The sequence below is a fragment of the Leucopleurus acutus genome (genome assembly GCF_964270905.1).
Source record: "Leucopleurus acutus genome assembly, chromosome: 3".
NCBI lineage: Eukaryota > Metazoa > Chordata > Mammalia > Artiodactyla > Delphinidae > Leucopleurus > Leucopleurus acutus.
This window is the reverse complement of record NC_139145.1, coordinates 100141505-100160647: the sequence shown is the minus strand read 5'-3', so window position 1 is coordinate 100160647 and position 19143 is coordinate 100141505. Positions and strand designations below refer to the sequence as shown.

Below are 19143 nucleotides of genomic sequence, written 5' to 3'. Positions count from 1 at the left end.
TGAAGATGGTGACATATAAGGATCCCAAACACATCTCTTCCCACCAACATGCTGGATCTACAGCTACATATGGAACAGCTACCTCTGAAAATAACCTACAAATTGGCTGAGTGAGTCTACACACTGGCCATCGTGAGAAGGCCCACATCGAAGCAGGTAAGAGAGGCAGGGACACACCCACACCATAAACCCCACCCCTAGCCTGAGAACCCACAATCAGGAGGGACTTCTCTCTGAGCAGTGAGGGTTTGAACCCCAAATCAGGCTTCCCCAACTTTTAAGAATTGCACCTGGAGAGATGAGCCCCCAAAACATCAAGATTTTTTTCTTTTTCTAGTTTTGAGAAATAATTGACATACAGGTTTAAGGTATACAGCATGATGGTTTGATGTACACATACAGTGAAATGATTACCACAGTAGGTTTAGCTAATATCCATCATCTTGTATAGATAAAAGAAAAAATTTTTTTCTCTTTTTCTGTGAGTTTGGGCTTTTATTTTTGCTTTTATTTTTTTTTTTTTCCAATTCCACATATAAGTGAGATCATACAGTGTTTGTTTTTCTCTGACTTATTTCACTAACATAACACCTTCAAGGGCCATTCATGTTGTTGTAAATGGCAGGATTTCCTTGTTTTTTTATGGCTGAATAATATTTCATTGTATACCACTTCTTTATCCATTCATCCATCAGTGGACACTTAGATTGTTTCCATGTCTTGGTTATTGTAAATAATGCTGCTATGAACATGGGGGTCCAGATATCTTTTGGAGTTAGTCTTTTTGTTTCCCTTGGATAAATTCCCAGAAGTGTAATTGCTGGATCATATGGTAGTTCTATATTTATTTAATTTTTTTAAGGCCTCTCCATGCTGTTCTCCATAGTGGCTGTACCAATTTACATTCCCACCAACAGTGTACAAGGGTTCCCTTTCCTCTGCATCCATACCAGCATTTGTTATCTTTTTGATGATAGCCACTCTAACAAGCATGAGGTGCTATCTCATTGTGGTTTTAATTTGCATTTCCCTAGTGACTAGGGTTTTTGAGCATCTTTTCATGGATCTGTTGGCTATTCAGGTCCCTTGCCCATTTTTATTTTTTTTTGTTATTGTATTGTATGAGTTCTTTATATATGTTGGATATTAGCCCCTTATCAGATATATGGTTTGCAAATATATTTTCCCATTCTGTAGATTGTCTTTTCACTTTGTTAATGTTTGGTTTTTTTTGGCTATGCAGAAGCTTTTTGGCTTGATACAGTCCCACTTGTTTATTTTTAATTTTGTTGTTGTGTTTTAGGTGTGATTTTCAAGAAATCATTACCAAGACCCATGTCAAAGAACTTTCTAAAAAATGTTTTCTTCTAGAAGTTTCATGGTTTCAGGTCTTACAATCCATTTCAAGTTATTTTTTGTGACTGGTGTAACATAGGGGTCAAGTTTCATTCTTTTGCATGTGACTATCCAGTTTTCCTAGCACCATTTATTGAAAAGACTATCTTTTCTCATTGAGTATTCTCGGCTCCCTTGTCAAATATTAATTTACCATATATGCTTGGATTTATTTCTGGGCTCTCAATTCTGTTCTATTAGTCTATTTGTCTCAAAACATCTAGCTTCAAAAACCAACTTGTGTGTTCAGAGTCACCCTCCCCAGGGCCCAGCATGGATGCAGCTGATCCAGGGGCAACCCGATTTTGTGTGGGAAAGGATCATTTGCTTGTCATGAGGGGAAGGCATCTGATGTGAAACATATTCAGGGGCCTACCTGGGTACTCTTCAGGGACAGAGACTGGCAACCACCATCTTTTTTTTTTCTTTTCTGGCAGGAACCATCTCTCCCCGACTGCCTCAGTCCAGCCATTTGGTACCATCTTCATGCTCTCCCTCTGCCATGTTCCAGAGCACCAGTATCTCCCCGAAAGGAGCTTTCACACACATCTGGTGCCTGAGGTTTTACATCGATGAGGCAGTTCAAGATGGTGACCTAGGACGATCGTGAACTCACCTCTTCCCATGGACACACCGACTCTACAGCTACATATGGAACAATTTCCGGTAAAAAAAAAAAACACAAAAAACAAAAAACACCCCCTGAAAACTAGCTGAGCACCTCCTTCACGTGGGGCAAATGAGAAAAAGGCTACATTCAAGTGGATAGGAGATGCTGAGAATCTCACCATAAACCCCACCCCCAGTGCAGCTACCCACCATCAGGAGGAAACTCACAAACCCGGAGCTTCTCCCTGAGTAGCCAAGAGTTTGTACACCACATAAGGCGCCTCAGCTTTTAAGACCTGCACCTGAGAGTTGAGCCCTGAAGGCATCTGGCTTTGAAAGTCAATGGGCTTGCATCCATGAGACCCAACGTGCTGTAGTGAAAGGAGAATGGCTCTTAAAGAGCTCGTGAGCACTCACTCACCCCAGGGCCCAGCACAGAGGCAGCTGTTTGAAAGGTGCCCAGGTTTTAAGTGAAGAAAATTCATTTCCTAATCTTAAAAAGTTGGCCAGAGAGGCAGGGGCCTGCTGGGATACTATCTGGGGACAGAAGCTGGTGGGCCCCATTTTTGAGCTCTCCCTCTACTGCGCTTCAGAGCACCAGCGTCTCCTGGAGGGAAGCTTTTACCCACGTCTCATGTTCTGGGTTTTGTGGCTGCCACCAGGGGGTACCCCTTGATTGCTTGGCTCTGGAGGCCAGGGGACTGGTGCTTCTGGGTCCCCTGGAGCTATAACATTCGAGAGACAGTTCTTGGCAGGCTACCACCCCCCAGGGCACTGGACAGACAGCAGACTGAAACACACCCCAGTCTTTCCAAGAAAAAGCCCTATTTGCTTGTCCAGGAGCTTTGGCCTGAGGGGCAGGAATCTGCTCTGGCACACTTCTAGGAGCCTATGGAAGTGTTCTCAGGGAACAGAGGCCAACGGAGGCTGATGGATGCAGTCTTTGCATTCTCTCTCTGCCTTGCTCTAGCTTGCCAGTATCTCCCAGAACCTCGGCTGGTGCCCCAATTTTTGCAACTGCTCTCAGGAGACACCTCTACATTACCTAGTGCTGGTGGCCAGAGGGGCTTATGTTTGCAGGTCCCAAAGGACTGTGAACAATAGAGAAAGAGGTCTTAAACAGCTAACACCCTCAGGGCACAGCAAGAAGTAACAGACCAAGGAGCTCAATCTCTCTGTGAAATGGGCCTATAATTTTATCATGGCAGGCTTCTACTTAAACACACATCTAAGGGCTGACTGTAAACCCTTCCAGACACCTCAGAGGGGAGCTCTTACACATGTCTGGTGCCCCAGTTTTTGCAGCTGCCACCCAGGGGATGCCCCTTGACTGCCTGACTCTGGTGGTCAGGGGAGCTGGTGTTCCTGAGTCTCACAGGACTGTAACAATCAAGAGAGAGTTCTCTGCAAGGTACCACCACCAGGCAGGGCACTGCACAAACGGGAGACTGAAACACACCCCAGTCTTTCTATGAAAGAGGCCTATTTGCTTGTCCTGGAGCTTTGGCCTGAGGGGCAGCTTTCAGGTTTGGCACACATCTAGGGACGTATGCAGGTGCTCTCAGGGGACACAGGCCAGGGAATGCTGTCTTTGCACTCTCCCTCTGCTTCACCACAGCTCATCAGTATCTCCCAGAAAGGAGCTTATAAACTCATCCAAAGCCCTGATTTTTGTGACTGTCACCCAGGGGACACCTCCAGATCATCTGTCTCTGGTGGCCAGCTGGGCTTACACTTGCATTCCCACTGTATATATCTGCATAATTTAAAAGCTGCTGCCTAAGGGAATGATTTTCAATTAGCCTGAATCTAGGTGCTGCCTGAGATCCTCCTGTTTGAGACACTGACAGGTCTTCACACATCCTCAACTATGAGGGCTATTAAAAATAAAATAGGCTTGGACTTCCCTGGTGGCACAGTGGTTAAGAATCCGCCTGCCAATGCAGGGGACATGGGTTCGAGCCCTAGTCCGGGAAGATCCCACATGCTACAGGGCAACTAAGCCTGTGCGCCACAACTACTGAGCCTGCACTCTAGAGCCCGCGAGCCACAACTATTGAGCCCGTGTGCCACAACTACTGAAGCCCGCATGCCCTAGAGCCCGTGTTCTGCAACAAGAGAAGCCACTGCTCTCTGCAACTAGAGAAAGCCTGCACGCGGCAACGAAGACCCAACACAGCCAAAAATAAATAAAAAATAGAATAGGCTGCTTGGACAATCACAAAGGTTTGGGAGACAACTCAGAGCTAAGGCAAGGTTGAATGATAAGGTTCATCTCCTATGCAAGAGCACTACTTCAAGACTGGGAGAGGTGGCTCTTTCACCTAATGCATAGAAACCAACAGAGATTCAAGCAAAATGAGGAAAATGTTTCAAATGAAAGAACAAGATAAACCTCAGAGAAAAAAACCTTAATGAAAGGGAGATGTTATTTACCTGATAAGGAGTTCAAAGTCATGCTCATAAATACGCTCACCAAACTCAGGAGGGTATGGATGAACAAAATGAGAAGTTCAACCAAGAGATAGAACATATAAGTACCAAATAGAAGTCACAGAGCTGAAGAATAAAATAATTGAACTGAAAAGTACACTAGAGGAATGCAACAGCAGACTAGATGAAGAAGAAGAAAGGATCATAGAAAATCAGAGGAGGAAAAAGAAAAAAATGACAAAAAGTGAAGATGGCTTAAGGGACTCATGGGGACAACATCAAGCGTACTAACATTTGCATTATAGGGAGTCCCAGCAGGGGAAGAGAGAGAGAAAGGGGCAGAAAATGTATTTTAAGAAATAATGGCTGAAAACTTCCTTAATCTGGGGAAGAAAACAGATCCAGAAAGCCCAGGGAGTTCCAAATAAGAGAAACCCAAAGAAACCCACATCAAGACATATAATTAAAACGTGAAAAGTTAAGGACAAGAGTCATAAAAGCATCAAGAGATTAACAACTTGTTATGTACAAGAGAACCCCCAAAAGACTATAAGCAGATTTTTGAGGAGAAACTTTACAGACTAGAAAGGAATGGCATAATATATTCAAAGTGCTAAAAGAAAAAAGACTTCCAAGCAAGAATACTCTACTCAGCTAAGTTATCCTTCAGAACTGAAAAAGAGAGTTTTCCAGACAAGCAAAAGCTAAAAGAGTTTATCATTACTAAACTGCCTTATGACAAATGTTAAAGGGACTTCTTTAAGCCAAAAGAAAGTGTGCTATAAGTAGAACGAAAACACATGCAAGTACAAATGTCACTAGTAAAGGTAAATATATACTAAACATAGTGGATTAATCATTTATAAAGCTAGTATGAAGATTATACAACAAATATAGTAAAAATAACTATAACTACAATATTTAGTTAAGGGATACACAACAATAAAAAGGTGTAAAATGTAACATATAAAACAGGGAAATAGAGTAAAAATTTAGAACTTTCAAATGCATTCAAACTTAAGTTCTTGGGACTTCCCTGGTGGCACAGTGGTTAAGAATCCTCCTGCCAATGCAGGGGACATGGGTTCAAGCCCTGGTCCAGGAAGATCCCACATGCCACGGAGCAGCTAAGCCCATGTGCCTAGAGCCCATGCTCCACAACAAAGAGAAGCCACCACAATGAGAAGCCCATGCACTGCAACGAAGAGTAGCCCCCGCTTGCCACAACTAGAGAGAAAGCCCACGTGCAGCAACGAAGACCCAATGCAGCTAAAAAAAAAAAATTGTTTTTTTTAAAAATTAAGTTCTTGTACCTAAGCCTCGTGGTAACCACAAAATAAGAAAGCAAGAGAAGAAGAAAAGAACAGAGGAACTACAAAACAGCCAGAAAACAATTAACAAAATGGCAGTAAGTACATACCTATCAATAATTACTTTAATGTAAATGAACTAAATTTTCCAGTCAAAATACATAAAGTGGCTGACTGGATTAAAAAAAAAAAAGCAAGACCCTTCTGTATTGCTGCCTATGAGAGATTAAGTCAGGTGTAAGGACACACACAGACTAAACATGAAGGGATAGAAAAAGATATTCCATGCAAATGGAACTGAAAGAATGCAGGGGAAGCTATACTTATATAAAACAAATAGATTTTAAAACAATGCAAATTGGAAAGGAAGAAGTAAAACTCAACTATTTGCAGATGACATGGTTTTTTATATATAGAAAATTCTAAAGACCACCAAAAAACTGTTAGAACTAATAAATGATTTCAGTAAAGTTGCAGGATACAAAATCAATACACAAAAATCTGTTGCATTTCTATACACTAACAATGTAGTATCAGAAAGAGAAATTAAAACAATCCCATCAAAAAGAATAAAATACTTAGTAACAAATTTAACCCAGAAGATGAAAGACCTGTACACTGAAAACTGTAAGACACTGAGGAAAGAAATTGAAGAAGACAAATAAATGGAAAGGTATTCCCTGCTCAAGGATTAAAAGAATTAATATTGTTAAAATGTTCATACTACCCACAGCCATCTTCAGTTTCAATACAATCCCTTTCAAAATTCCAATGGCATTTTTAACAGAAATAGAAACAATCCCAAAATTTGTATGGAACCACAAAAGACCCTGAATTGCAAAGCAATACTAAAACAGAAGAACAAACCTGGAGCCATCATGCTCCCTAATTTCAAACTATATTACAAACCTATAGTAATTAAAACAGTATGGTATTGGCATAAAAACAGATGACATAGATCAATGGAAGAGAATAGAGAGCCCAGAAATAAGCCCATGTATATATGGTCAATTAATTTTTTTTTTATAAATTTATTTTTGGCTGCATTGGGTCTTTGTTGCTGTGCATGGCTTTCTTTGTTGCCGTGCATTTGTGGTGAGCAGGGGCTACTTTTATTACAGTGTGTGGGCTTCTCATTACAGTGGCTTTTCTTGTTGTGGAGCACAGGCTCTAGGCGCGTGGGCTCTAGAGTACAGGCTCAGTGGTTGTGGCACACAGGCTTAGTTGCTCCGCGGCATGTGGGATCATCCCGGACCAGGGCTCAAACCTGTGTCTCCTGCATTGGCAGGCAGATTCTTAACCACTGCACCACCAGGGAAGTCCCTGGTCAATTAATTTACAACAAAGGAGCCAAGCATATACAATGGGGAAAGGACGGTCTCCTCATTAAATGATGTTGGGAAAATTGGACTGGCACAAGCAAAAGAATGAAGCTGGACCACTGTCTTATACCGCTTACAAAAATTATTACTCAAAACGGACTAAATCTTGAATGTTAAGACCTGAAACCACGAAACTCCTAGAAGAAACTATAGGTGATAACAAAAGTAAAAATAAGTGGGACTGCGTCAAACTAAAAAGCTTCTGCACAGCAAAGAAAACCATCAGCAAAATGAAAAGGCAACCTACAGAATGGGAGAACATATTTGCAAATCATATCTGATAAGGGGCTAATATCCAAAATATATTAAAAACTTATACAACTCAATTGTCAAAAACAACAATTAAAAAATGGGCAGAGGATCTGAATAGACATTTTTCCAAAGAAGACAGATGGCCAACGGATACATGAAAAGATGCTCAATATCACTAATCATCAGGGAAATGCAAATCCAAACCACAATGAGATATCACCTCACACCTGTCAGAATAGCTGTATCATCAAAAAGTCTATAAATAACAAATGTTGGGGAGGGTGTGGAGAAAAGGGACCCCTTGTGAACTGATGGTGGGAATGTAAGTCGGTACAACCACTACAGAAAAAGGTATGGAGGTTCCTCAAAAAATTAAAAATAAAACTACCACTATGTTCCTGTAATTTCACTTCTGGGTATTTATCTGAAGAAAACAAAAACACTAATTCAAAAATACATGTGCACCCCCATGTTCATTCAGCATTATTTATAATAGCAAAGACATGGAAACAACCTAAGTGTCCGTTGACGGGTGAATGGGTAAAAATGTTGTGGTATATATATGCACAGTGGAATATTATTCAGCCATAAAAAAAAGTTTGAAATCTTCGCATTTGTGATAACATGCATTGACCTCAAGGGCATTCGTTATACTAAGTGAAATACGTCAGACAGAGAAAGACACATACTGCATATGATTTCACTTATATGTGGAATCCTTAAATAAAAACAAAAATTAAGCTCATAGATACAGAGAACAGCCTGGTGGTTACCAGAGGCAGAGGAGTGGGAGGTGGGTAAGGGAGTCAAAAGGTACAAATTTCCAGCAATAAAATGTCATGGGGATCTAATGTACAGCATGGTGACTATAGTTAATAATACTGTATTGCACATTTGAAAGTGGCTAAAAGAGTAGATCTTAAAAGTTCTCATCACAAGAAAGAATGTTTCCATTTCTATATTTCTGGCATTGAGATTTATAGAAACCAATTTTCCTTTTAAATTATAAGAAATTTAAATTTAAGGCTTGCAAAAGATGCTACTGTGATTGACTTGGATCACTTCTTGGATTAAAATGGCCAAGAACCATTAAAAATGAGCCAAACCTACCCATGCTAAGTTATTCAACAGTGAATCCTCTGTGCTACCTGAAGAGCAAATGTGGATGAGGGGCAAATACAGATGAATTTGGAGCTATTATACAAAAAAAAAAAAAAAAAAAAAAAAAAAACCCAAATTTAATGAGGTAGAAATGTCAAAATAATGTATAAAACTAGAAGTACCTATTCTACATATTCTATGGAATAATGTAGAATTTCAATTGGATAAGTCTACTGTTTTAAATTTATATTGCACTTAATAAATTACCAAGCATATTCACATAAAAATACATAAATAAACAGCTTTTTATGAAATCAGAGTGGTAAAAACTGGGTCACAAACTGGAGCATCTTGGCTCTTCAGGGAGTTGAGCAGAATAAACCAATGCAATTATGATTTGGTCCCTGTCTCCCCATGTGAGACTCATGTCTTAAATTTCTATTTAATATTTCAGCAATCACCTACCACTAAAGGAATACTGTTTTGTTTTATTTTATTTGATGAAACAAGAGACCCAAACACATTCTCTGCAAATTACGTTTAAGACAGCTTGCCAGTGAGGCCAACCCAGATTACACAGCCAGATGTCTGCCGTGGGCTCCAGTTTCTGAGAATCTGGGGAAAGGAAACCCAAAGTTCCCCACCTATCACAACTGAGATGGCAGGTCTGACCCTAAGTAGGTTAGAGGTAATAAACTGCCACACCTAACGCCCTACCTTAATTCCTTCAATAAAACAGCAGCCGTTTTAAATATCAGAGGAAGGAATGAAAGAGCATACAATAGCGACGCAAGAACATGGTGGAAATGCCTCTTCCCTTGTATAGTGAAAGCACTGTCTTAGTTGAAACTGCTTCTTTAAATTATAGAAATTAAGGCAGGAAAACATAATCACCCTTCCCTTCACCCTCCACTCCCTACCCAAGATGTAAAGGTAAGGATAGTGATGATAGGGGCAAGAGGGCTTGCTGAAGATATGACAAGATATGCCAAAAAGAATAGCGAGGTAAGGATTTGTAAACTGGAGGGCTTGGAGACATCAGACCCTTTTTCATTTTATTCCAGCATATTTCTTTAAAAGCCTTAAGAGAACAAAACATTCCTTTTCATCTTTTTGCTTTCAGTGTAAGCACATGTGTTCTGAAATTAAAACCCATTTTGGTTCTTTGCATTTTGTATAAGTTTAGCAATCTCGGGTGTATGCAGTCCAGGGGCAAGTAGAGAATTCTACTCCTACCCAGTCTTGTTTATATATATATATATATATATATATATGATATATATATCATTAATGTAGTTTTATATGTTAGTTGATCTTGGAGACTGAAAATTAAGTTTTCCAAACAAAGAATTGTGTCAGGTAAGAGAAAGAAAGAAAACCCAAAAAAAACCCCAAACTATGAAGAATGCTGAAAGTACCACCTAAGTATAGTCTAGGTACATAGGAACTGTTAGCATGAAGCATAATTGCATTAGAACTTAGGACCCCCAAATATCACCTTTAAAGTGGGTTTTTACAGAAGCATTCTTGTTTAGTACACATAAAGCAGGGTTTTTTGTTCCCAAGCAGCCTGCCAATACCAAGGACCCTTTTCCTGCTTCCTTAAAGGTGACCTCTTAAACAGGCAGCCATATATAGTACCATGTTTACGGACATTTCCGTAAGATAAAGTACACAGCACAGGGCTTCCCTGGTGGCGCAGTGGTTGAGAGTCTGCCTGCCGATGCAGGGGACACGGGTTTGTGTCCTGGTCTGGGAAGATCCCACATGCCGCGGAGCGGCCGGGCCCGTGAGCCATGGTCGCTGAGCCTGTGCGTCCGGAGCCTGTGCTCCGCAACAGGAGAGGCCACAACAGTCAGAAGCATGCGTACCGCAAAAAAAAAAAAAAAAAAAAAAGTACACAGCACAAAAGCATATTGTCCTAAATGCACCATATGGATCAAAATGCCTCTGTTTATGTATAAATGGTGGAAATAAATCAGAGTGATATCTAGACAAAGCTACACTTTGATATATGAAGAATCTGCACAACTACATGTTTATAGTATGATGGAGCCTATGGTGCCAGATAAGAAAAATGCATTTGCAGATAGACCTAAATCTTTATACTCTTGTGATTTTTAACTGACCTGTCTCTTTTCATCATGGAGTAGCTTCATGACCATAAATATAGGTAACTACTGACAGTATAACTCATCCCTTAAAAATAGTTTGTTCTTAGCAGCTGTGACAGTTAAAAAAAAAAAAAAAAAAGGCTTTACTTACCCCAGACAAGGACAATGTATCTCAGCGGAATGAAGTACAGGATGACTGTGAACGCACAGAGGGCTACAATGGCCAGCCAGCTTAAGAATGGGATGGTCCAGTTGAAAGTACTGAATGAGAAATTAATACATCAGCAATCTGAGCACTTCATACTTTTTTCAAACAAAGATGGAAATAAATGTGATTCTGATTCAAAATCTGGACTAAGGATCTAGTAAAGACTGTATTTCTCACTGGAATAGATTCCAATTGTAATAGGCTATCAGAAGATACAGGTTAGTCATAATCTGCTCAACTTCATGAACACAGGGCCCAGGTAAAGGGTGTTGACACCAACCTCTCCAGATTGTCCCAGGTGACTTAAGGGTCTAAGGTCATCACACTACTTGGGTGACTCCCCATGGTTTAAAAATCTTTTTCTACTTCTAAAACTAGTACTGAATCTTGTTTTCTCCAAATTTTCATAGAGGAGAATGCCCCTGGGCCTACCATTCTTTCTTCTATGAACTCTCACACAGGATTAACCACATTGGAAATAAAATGTTGCCAACGATTGTCCATAGATCTAAATCTTACACGGTTGTGTAAATCTTCAGAACTTTAGAAATCCTTAGAGGAATACTCACTTCCCACTTCAGTTATGTTTCAAATGGAATTAGAAGTCAGGAAGAGGGAATTTTGTAAAAATTCACCTGCCATCATAGCCCTCTTCCCAGAAATACATAATTAAGAAATAAAGTCAACATTACCTACTATTCTCCCTACCTTGTTGATAGCAAAGGAGAACATGGCACATGATAGATTTGTTGGGAAGACCAAAAAGGGAGTATAAGCTGGAAAAGGGTGGGTTATAACAGGGCCTGGCTGATGGCTCTGCAGTGTTTCCACACTGCTGGTGACTAATAATGTAGAGGGTCAGGGAAGGAAGCAAGACGGAGTACTGACAATGATATAACATCAGAACAAGGAACAAAAATGGGATCAATGAACAGAAGGACAGGAAGTTACAAAAGAGACAGTACTAAGATGGGAAGGACTTTAATGAGACAAAAAGAAAGATCAAGACAGAAGGCAAATGGAACGTGGAAAAACTGGGATATTTTTAGGCTTTTTGTGTAGAACATCTATTGTGAGTCTGGTAGTTTCTAAGAGAGAGTGACAAAATTATAAAGTAAACAGAACCATTCCACGGAGCCTTTGAGGTTGGGTATATAATCATATCTCCATTTATAGGCATACCATTGCCTTGAAGTTCAGCCTCCAAAGAGGAACTAACATATCTTGCTGAGTGACTCTTTAGCATAATTTAATTAAAAAAAAAAAAAACAAAAAAAACAAAGAAGGTAGCAAATCCGTGTTCAAAGCCTAGATTCTGCTATGTGACTTTAGGTGGTAAACCTCTCTAAGCGTCAACCTTCCCGGTTATAAAATGGGGACAGCTTTTATTGTATCCAGGAAGACTGGTAGTGATGGCAACATGTTTATGTGAATCAAGATGAAGTTATTAGAGCCGTTCAACTCTAGGAGTCTATAAAGTATGGCATTTCTTCTTATCAAGCAGTGAGACGGGCCCCAAGACACTTGAAGAAAATATGAAATTGTACATGATATGGATAAATGTCAGTCTTTTTTATTTCTTCTAATTTCCCAGTAATGGATGCTACGCTCACTTGGGCTGGGTTTTTCCAGGGAAGTTTTTGATCCAATAAAGGATGTTTCTCAAGAGAGTTTCTCATGTACTGCCCTTCAGCCTAACACTTAAGAGTTATTCCTTAGCTTTGTGGCATATGGCTTGCTTTTTGTCTTTCTCTAGGTCAAATTCCTAAAAATGTTTTTTTTCTAGTAAGAAAGCCAAAGTTGGATCAATCTGGTTGTCTTGTTTTTAGTAACTCTTGGGGTCTGGCTTTGCTGTCGTGTTTTTTTATCTCCTATGGCCAGAGTGAGTCCTATAACTGTCACCAGGCAAAGAATCATGCCTTCCCTCCTTCACTGACACCTGTAGTTCCCTTGCTTCTGCCCGCTTGTGGAGAGAACAGAAGGCTGAGGGTCTGTTTGCTCTCCTGTGGCTCAGCTCCGAGCCATCTATCACACCACTCCATGTGTGAGGGCACTGGCTCTTCACGCAGAAAACCCTCCCTCTGGGCACCCTCACTGAAGAACACCCTGTGTTCTTACTCCTCTTGGAAGGAAAAATGGCAAGGAATACCAGTGTAGCTTTTTTCCCAGGGGGAAAAAAGACTGCCCTTTTCTTTTTCCACAGTGCATTGTGGAATCTATGTCTAGAATATGATCTTAAGAGATGCAATTCAAGAAAGTTCTGGAATGATTTAGTAACAAGATGTGGTAATTATGGAGGCTTTCATTTTGTACTTAAAGATTGCTTCTGTATCTGCTTTCTGGATAGATCCATTTTATCCCGCGTGACCCCAGGGGAGCTTCTCTCTTATAGTATTTGAAAGATTACTGTGCCGAAAAGATAGCTCCTACAAGACTCACTAGATCCTATGCGGTGTTCCTGTACCTCAGCCTATACCTGCACCTCTGTCTATACCTTGGAAAGTTCACAAAAGCCAGTTTTCCCCAAGCCTGGTCCACAGCCAGGATCTGGTCATTTCCTTCAACTGGCCATGGTCTTTTCCGGCCAAGCACCCTGTCTGAGTCTCCTAACACCCAGAGTTACAAAGAAGCCTCTCCCCTTCAGGCATTCACAATCCTGACCTTAGAGTTGACCCAGGGTCTTCTGATATAAATGAGATGTTTCTGTGAGGTAATCAATACACAGTGTACCTCAGAGAAAGGACAATACTCAATAGGGAAATGCCCCATTTAGGACTTCACACTCTGCTTCTGCAGATAGGTTGTGGAGAACAAGGAAACATGCTTAGAGATGTAAATAACATGGAGAAGAAGAAAAGAGAAAAGATGTGGAAATCAGTCTTTAGAAGTCTGATACTGAATGTTGCTTAGAGGCACATTTGGGAGTGAGAAGGAGGCTGTTCTGTCTAATATGATACGAGAAAGTGGAAACTCAGCACCTATGCATATGTGGAAATGTGTTAAACAAAAAATTATCCAAAATAAAATGCATTATGCCTTGAAACATGAAAGGCACCAGATGAATGACTCACACCTTTAGTTTAAATAATTTACTCCTTTCAATTTCTATGTATGCCCAAGGATCCAAATCTGCAGAACACTTTTGGTTATGAATAATAAACAATGAATAGATATATAAAACGAGGAAAATGTAGGCTTATCCAGATATACAGCACCCCTTCTTGAATAGATCATTTAGAAATCATTATGTAGGCCAATTTTCACATAGTTTAGTCGGTACGGGGCCTTAGAATATTTTTTACTAATAACTAATTATAAATCCACCTTACCATTTTTATAATTAAACAGTTGGTTTAAAAAATATATTAATAAATAAAACTATTTGAAGTAAAATGCAAGTAATATGTTTCTTAATTTTACATCAGCTCTCAATGAAGCTCTATTTCCTTGTTTAAAAGATTGTTTTTTAAATTATAAAAATTATGTATATTTTCTAAGTGACAAAGCATTAGTTTATTTCATCTATAATTATGATCTCAGCTATTTAAATATACAAAATTGAAAGCACATTTTTGCAGGGTGCTATATATAGTATGATTTTTTTAAATTTAACTTTATTGGTGAAATTATAACTCGACCAATAATAAACTGCAGGTGTGTCTTGATTACCTGAAATCCTCATTTAACTTGGTTTATTTTTTTTTCTATCACAATTTCATATTCTGTGTAAGAACAAAGTCTCACTGTGAAAATGTGCTAAAATTTAGGACGGTGTTATTTCTTCAAAGCTACAAGTATGACTTCTTTCCAACCAATATGTTCTAAATTTCAAGGAGGAAATTGACAGAACTTTCATAAAACCAAAGACAGGCAGAAACAAAGTAAATAATGATAAAACTGAGCAATAGATCACCCAGGAGTGTCCCCTGCCAGAAAGAATGTGGCAGTTCACCCTCTGAGAAACAAATGGACACTGTCCCACAGAACACCAGGGCTCACATGTCAGCATCACTCACTTCTTTATCCTTTCGCCAAAGGAAGCAACTTCATCTAGGATGTTCTGGACACTGATACATACTTCCTGGATGGCATAGATTTTATTTATAAATCCCTTTTTTTCGCTGTCCTAAAACACAATAAAAAAGAGAGAGAGATTCTATATGAGTAAAGGTATCCTTGAGGGCTTGAATTCTTTTAATTGTCCCACTCTTACATTTTTAAACTTAAATGAACTTCATTTTTGCATATATATAAATGGATACGTGAAGCCCATGAAATGTTTAGGATATGAAAGGAGGTAGAGGAGGAAGAGTACTCAGCGTTATGGAGCTGTGCTAGTATAAGGGTGGCTGCAAAGCACAAGACGCAGATTCTGTTGCTCTTGCCCTGGCGAACAGAAACATTTCAGCCAGGGGGAGGGGAGGTATAAAGAGATCAGGTCTCAGAATGACCAAATGCGGAATCTGTGCTGACCCTGGACCTACCATGACGCGATACTCAGCAAACCCAGTTTCTTGGCCCCAGCACCCATACACCTAAGTTTGGTCTTGGCTCCAGATATTTTAATAGAAGGGAATGCTGGGTGCAAATGAGAAGACCTGTGAGCAATGAAAACTGCAAAAAAAATTTTAAATAAAAAAATAACAAGGTCAACTGAAATCCAGTAAGTGGCCACCTCTAAACAGCACCTTAGGTAGATCAGATACACAGTTAGCCTGGCCCCGCCTCTTATGAATAATAGTCACATACTTCATGCTCTATTAGTCAGGGTTCTAACTAAACATCCCCCGCCCCCACACTTTGTACTTAATTCTTCATTTTAAAACTTGTGCTAGATTTAAGCAAAGCTGGTGTGTGCTCCAGGGAATGGATGGGTGAGGACTGAGCATAAAGCGCCCAGGGAGTGGTGTGAGCCTGGGAGAAATGGGCACATTTTGTAATTTTAGACCCAGAGGAAGAAACAGTGGTGCCCTTTCACGATAGAAAATTCTGCTTAGTAGCCTGGCATCACAGGCACTTGCCTAGGCTGTTTGGTGGAGACCATCCAACCCATGACTCCATTCCTCCATGCCAGCTTGAATCTCTATGGAAATGTAGATCCAATTTCATTACTTTAACTTCTTTTGAACACTTGCACACTGTGCCAGAACACTTGAGACCTCATGTGGCAGTCAGTGCTTGCTGAAAGCAGCCAGGAAGCTAGAATAATAATGTCGTCATGTTGCACATTTACATACTGACTTTCATTTTAGAAGAGTCTGAAGCACTTTGCACTGTGAACACTTGGCTGGGGCTGGCATCCTGCCACCTTAGAAACTGAGGGCAAGCGAATGACAGGTGTGTGGGCAGCCTCCAAGGACAACAGGGTACAGTGGGACTGAGGACACGGATGCCAGTTTTATAACATGATCTTTAGATACCAGTTACTTAGAGCCCTCATTTTAAATTTAATTCCCATGGGAGATATTGTCTACATTATTCATCTCACTTATACCAAAACGGACTGTAAGGCAATGAGGTAGATGAAATGCATAAGGCACAGAGTACAGAGAACAATTACACACTCTCGGAGTCCCCACTGTCTTCAAAAGTTGCCCTTCACATGTCATTACAGACACGGGTGCATCAGTTTCTTGTCTTTTTTCCCTCCCCAGTAATAAAATGCACTCATTTCACCTATGTAATTGTACATTTTACAATAAAATGGATAACCAGTGGCTCCTTCTAGTTCCTTTCATAATTACAAAATTGGTCTGCTCTAATAATCTCCACAGCCTTCAATGTTCTCTCTCAAGCACCGGCTAAGTTCATTTTGTCTATGAAGTAAAGTGCTCTTACAAAATATTTTTCTACATGCAGAATAAATCAAGTTGGAGACAAAGCATGCAGATTATACAATGAAAGTTCACTGAGAATAATATCGTACCAGTTTGAAATTATGAGGTGAAAAATGTTTCTTTCACAATAGCAATAAAATATATAAAACACTTAGCCATACCTTAACAAGAAATGTACAGAATCTATATTAAGAAATTAGAGATACTATGTTTCCGCATTGGAATACTGAATATTAAAAGAATGTATTCCTTTTTTGTTTTTCAGTTGAACACAAAGGTTTAATGCAATGTCAAGCAAATCCTAATGTGTTTGGAGTGGAGTGAAATGGGGAGACCTTGATCAAGTGTTTTTAAAATTTATTTGGAAGAATAAATGAATACCTATAGCCAAGTAATGTTTGCAAAAGAGAAATAATGAGAAAACATTCATTGTACCAGATATTTAAGTAATTAAAATATGAAAGATAAGCATTGAAAGAGAGATCATTGTATGATAAAGCACCATCATAAATCTATCATAAAGAAGGAAGTATTATGTTACTGGGCAATTGTTTTAACTATTTGGGGAAAATGATATTAAATTCTGCCTTAATAAATTCTCAAACTTATTTATGACAGCTCAAATCTACCCCAGCATCTACCTCAAACTGAGGTACCCCAAATATATACTATATCAATTTAAAAGCAAAAAGCTAAAAATGAATTATAAAAACAGAAAAAGATAGGTAATTTATTTACTGACCTTGGAATAGGAAAGAACTTTCTGAACATACAAGCAGTAGAGAAAATCACAAAGAAAAATAACTGGTAGTAAAAGTTAAATAACATTAAAAACTTATATCAAAAGCTATCATAAATTTAAAAGGCTAAGTGGGAAAAATATTGCAACAAATATGACAAATGAAGGGATGGGATTACCAATATAGTCAATGAACATCTGAAACAATTTTCATTGCAGTTTTGTTTATAATAGCAAAAAGAAAAATCACTAACATGTTGGGTAGAATTAATTATGTTACATACAAATGATAGACTATTAGGAAATCACAAAATATTGCTTAAAGACAGTGAAAATACTTATGATCTAGTAGAAACTGAAAAGAATGGGAAGTAAATGTGATACGGAGTATAATTCTAACTTATTTTTGAAATGAGTAGGATGGAAATAGGTGAAGGGAATGTGTCAAAATCTTAAAGATAATGGATGTTTACCTTCCTCATACCTTCCTGTAATATTCAAATTCTTTGCAATTAATATATTTTACTTTTATAATCAGGATAATCCCCTGATTTTCTCCAATATCATTGTTAAAGTAACATGGATAGAAGACATAAATGAATCAGTATTCACTGGGCATGATTTTACACGGTTTATCTATTTCTTCTTAATGTATGTTTTTGTATTCTAAATTATCTTTAGAAAGAATCAGAATGTAAATAGATACTCATTAAGCACCATAAAGTGCTTTTCACACAGCTCATTCAATCCTCACAACCACCGTACAACACAGATATTTTTCTCCACTGTACAGGAGAGAAAACTGAGGCTCACGGAAAAGTGACACAGCTTGGATTAGGATTACAGCCAGCCAACTCGAGTCTGTTCTCTGCACAATGTACTATGTGACCTTCCCACTCTACCCAGGAAGATTTCAGTTCCTACCCAGGATCCCTGTGAGATAAACAAGAAGAAAAGACTTGCGAAGGTTTAGAAATTTATTATCGCAAACACCATGATCAGCAAGAAAATAAAATCCAGAAAGTTGATTCAAAAATGGGAAGTGGAAGATGTGTTAGAAACCACCAGATTTAATGTTAATAATGTCATGTGCATATATTAAATATGGGATCTTCATTAGTAACATGTCATTTCAGGTATCTACAAAGACTATTTTTAGTAGATTCTTTAAATCCAAGTACTGATGTTGATTATTGGCTCAAGAGTTTTTAAAACTCTGCTCACTTTTAATTTTCATTCTTTCTTCTGCACTCCCACCCTGCGCCCACTCCCCTCACCCCTGGCCACCACAGTCCAAAATAAAACAGTCTGGAGTGTTGGCAAAGTTTTCAAGTGCTTTGGGATAAAATTTTTATCTTAACATCTCTTTCATCAAATTCTATATTCCTCCACTGTGGTCTCCAACCAATGAAGTAATTACTGTTTATATACAGTATATGACCCAAAACTGCAATGGGTAGTGGAATTGCTCTGTGTTGCATTCCAATATTTCACACTTTTTTCACTAACGTTCAATACTTTATTAGTAGAGAATAAATTGGTACATTTCTTTTATTGTCGTTTTTGCTTTCCTTTATAAACCAGCTTGGATGAAAGAAATATCATAGGGTAGTTAATCATACAAAGGCTTGGTAGTGACTGTTTTTTTTTTAATGCATTATGAAGGTTTCTTTTGAAGATGTAAAAAGAAAATTACCCATAAAAAAGAACTCTAACTATAAATCTGACAATGTGAGATTTATATTGTACGAGTTTTTCTAATA

At 38.9% G+C, this 19143-nt stretch overlaps 1 protein-coding gene across 6 annotated transcripts in view; it reads right to left on the bottom strand.

Moving 5' to 3' along the window:
- MCTP1 (multiple C2 and transmembrane domain containing 1) overlaps positions 1-19143 on the bottom strand; it is a gene marked incomplete at its 5' end in the record, with an annotated part of 535475 nt that overhangs the window by 2333 nt on the left and 513999 nt on the right. For all 6 annotated transcript variants that reach the window (XM_082836435.1, XM_082836436.1, XM_082836437.1 and 3 more), the window contains 2 exons: positions 10748-10857; positions 14821-14930. In XM_082836435.1, the coding sequence (XP_082692561.1) occupies positions 10748-10857; positions 14821-14930 (220 nt within the window). The remainder of the gene's footprint in view (positions 1-10747; positions 10858-14820; positions 14931-19143) is intronic.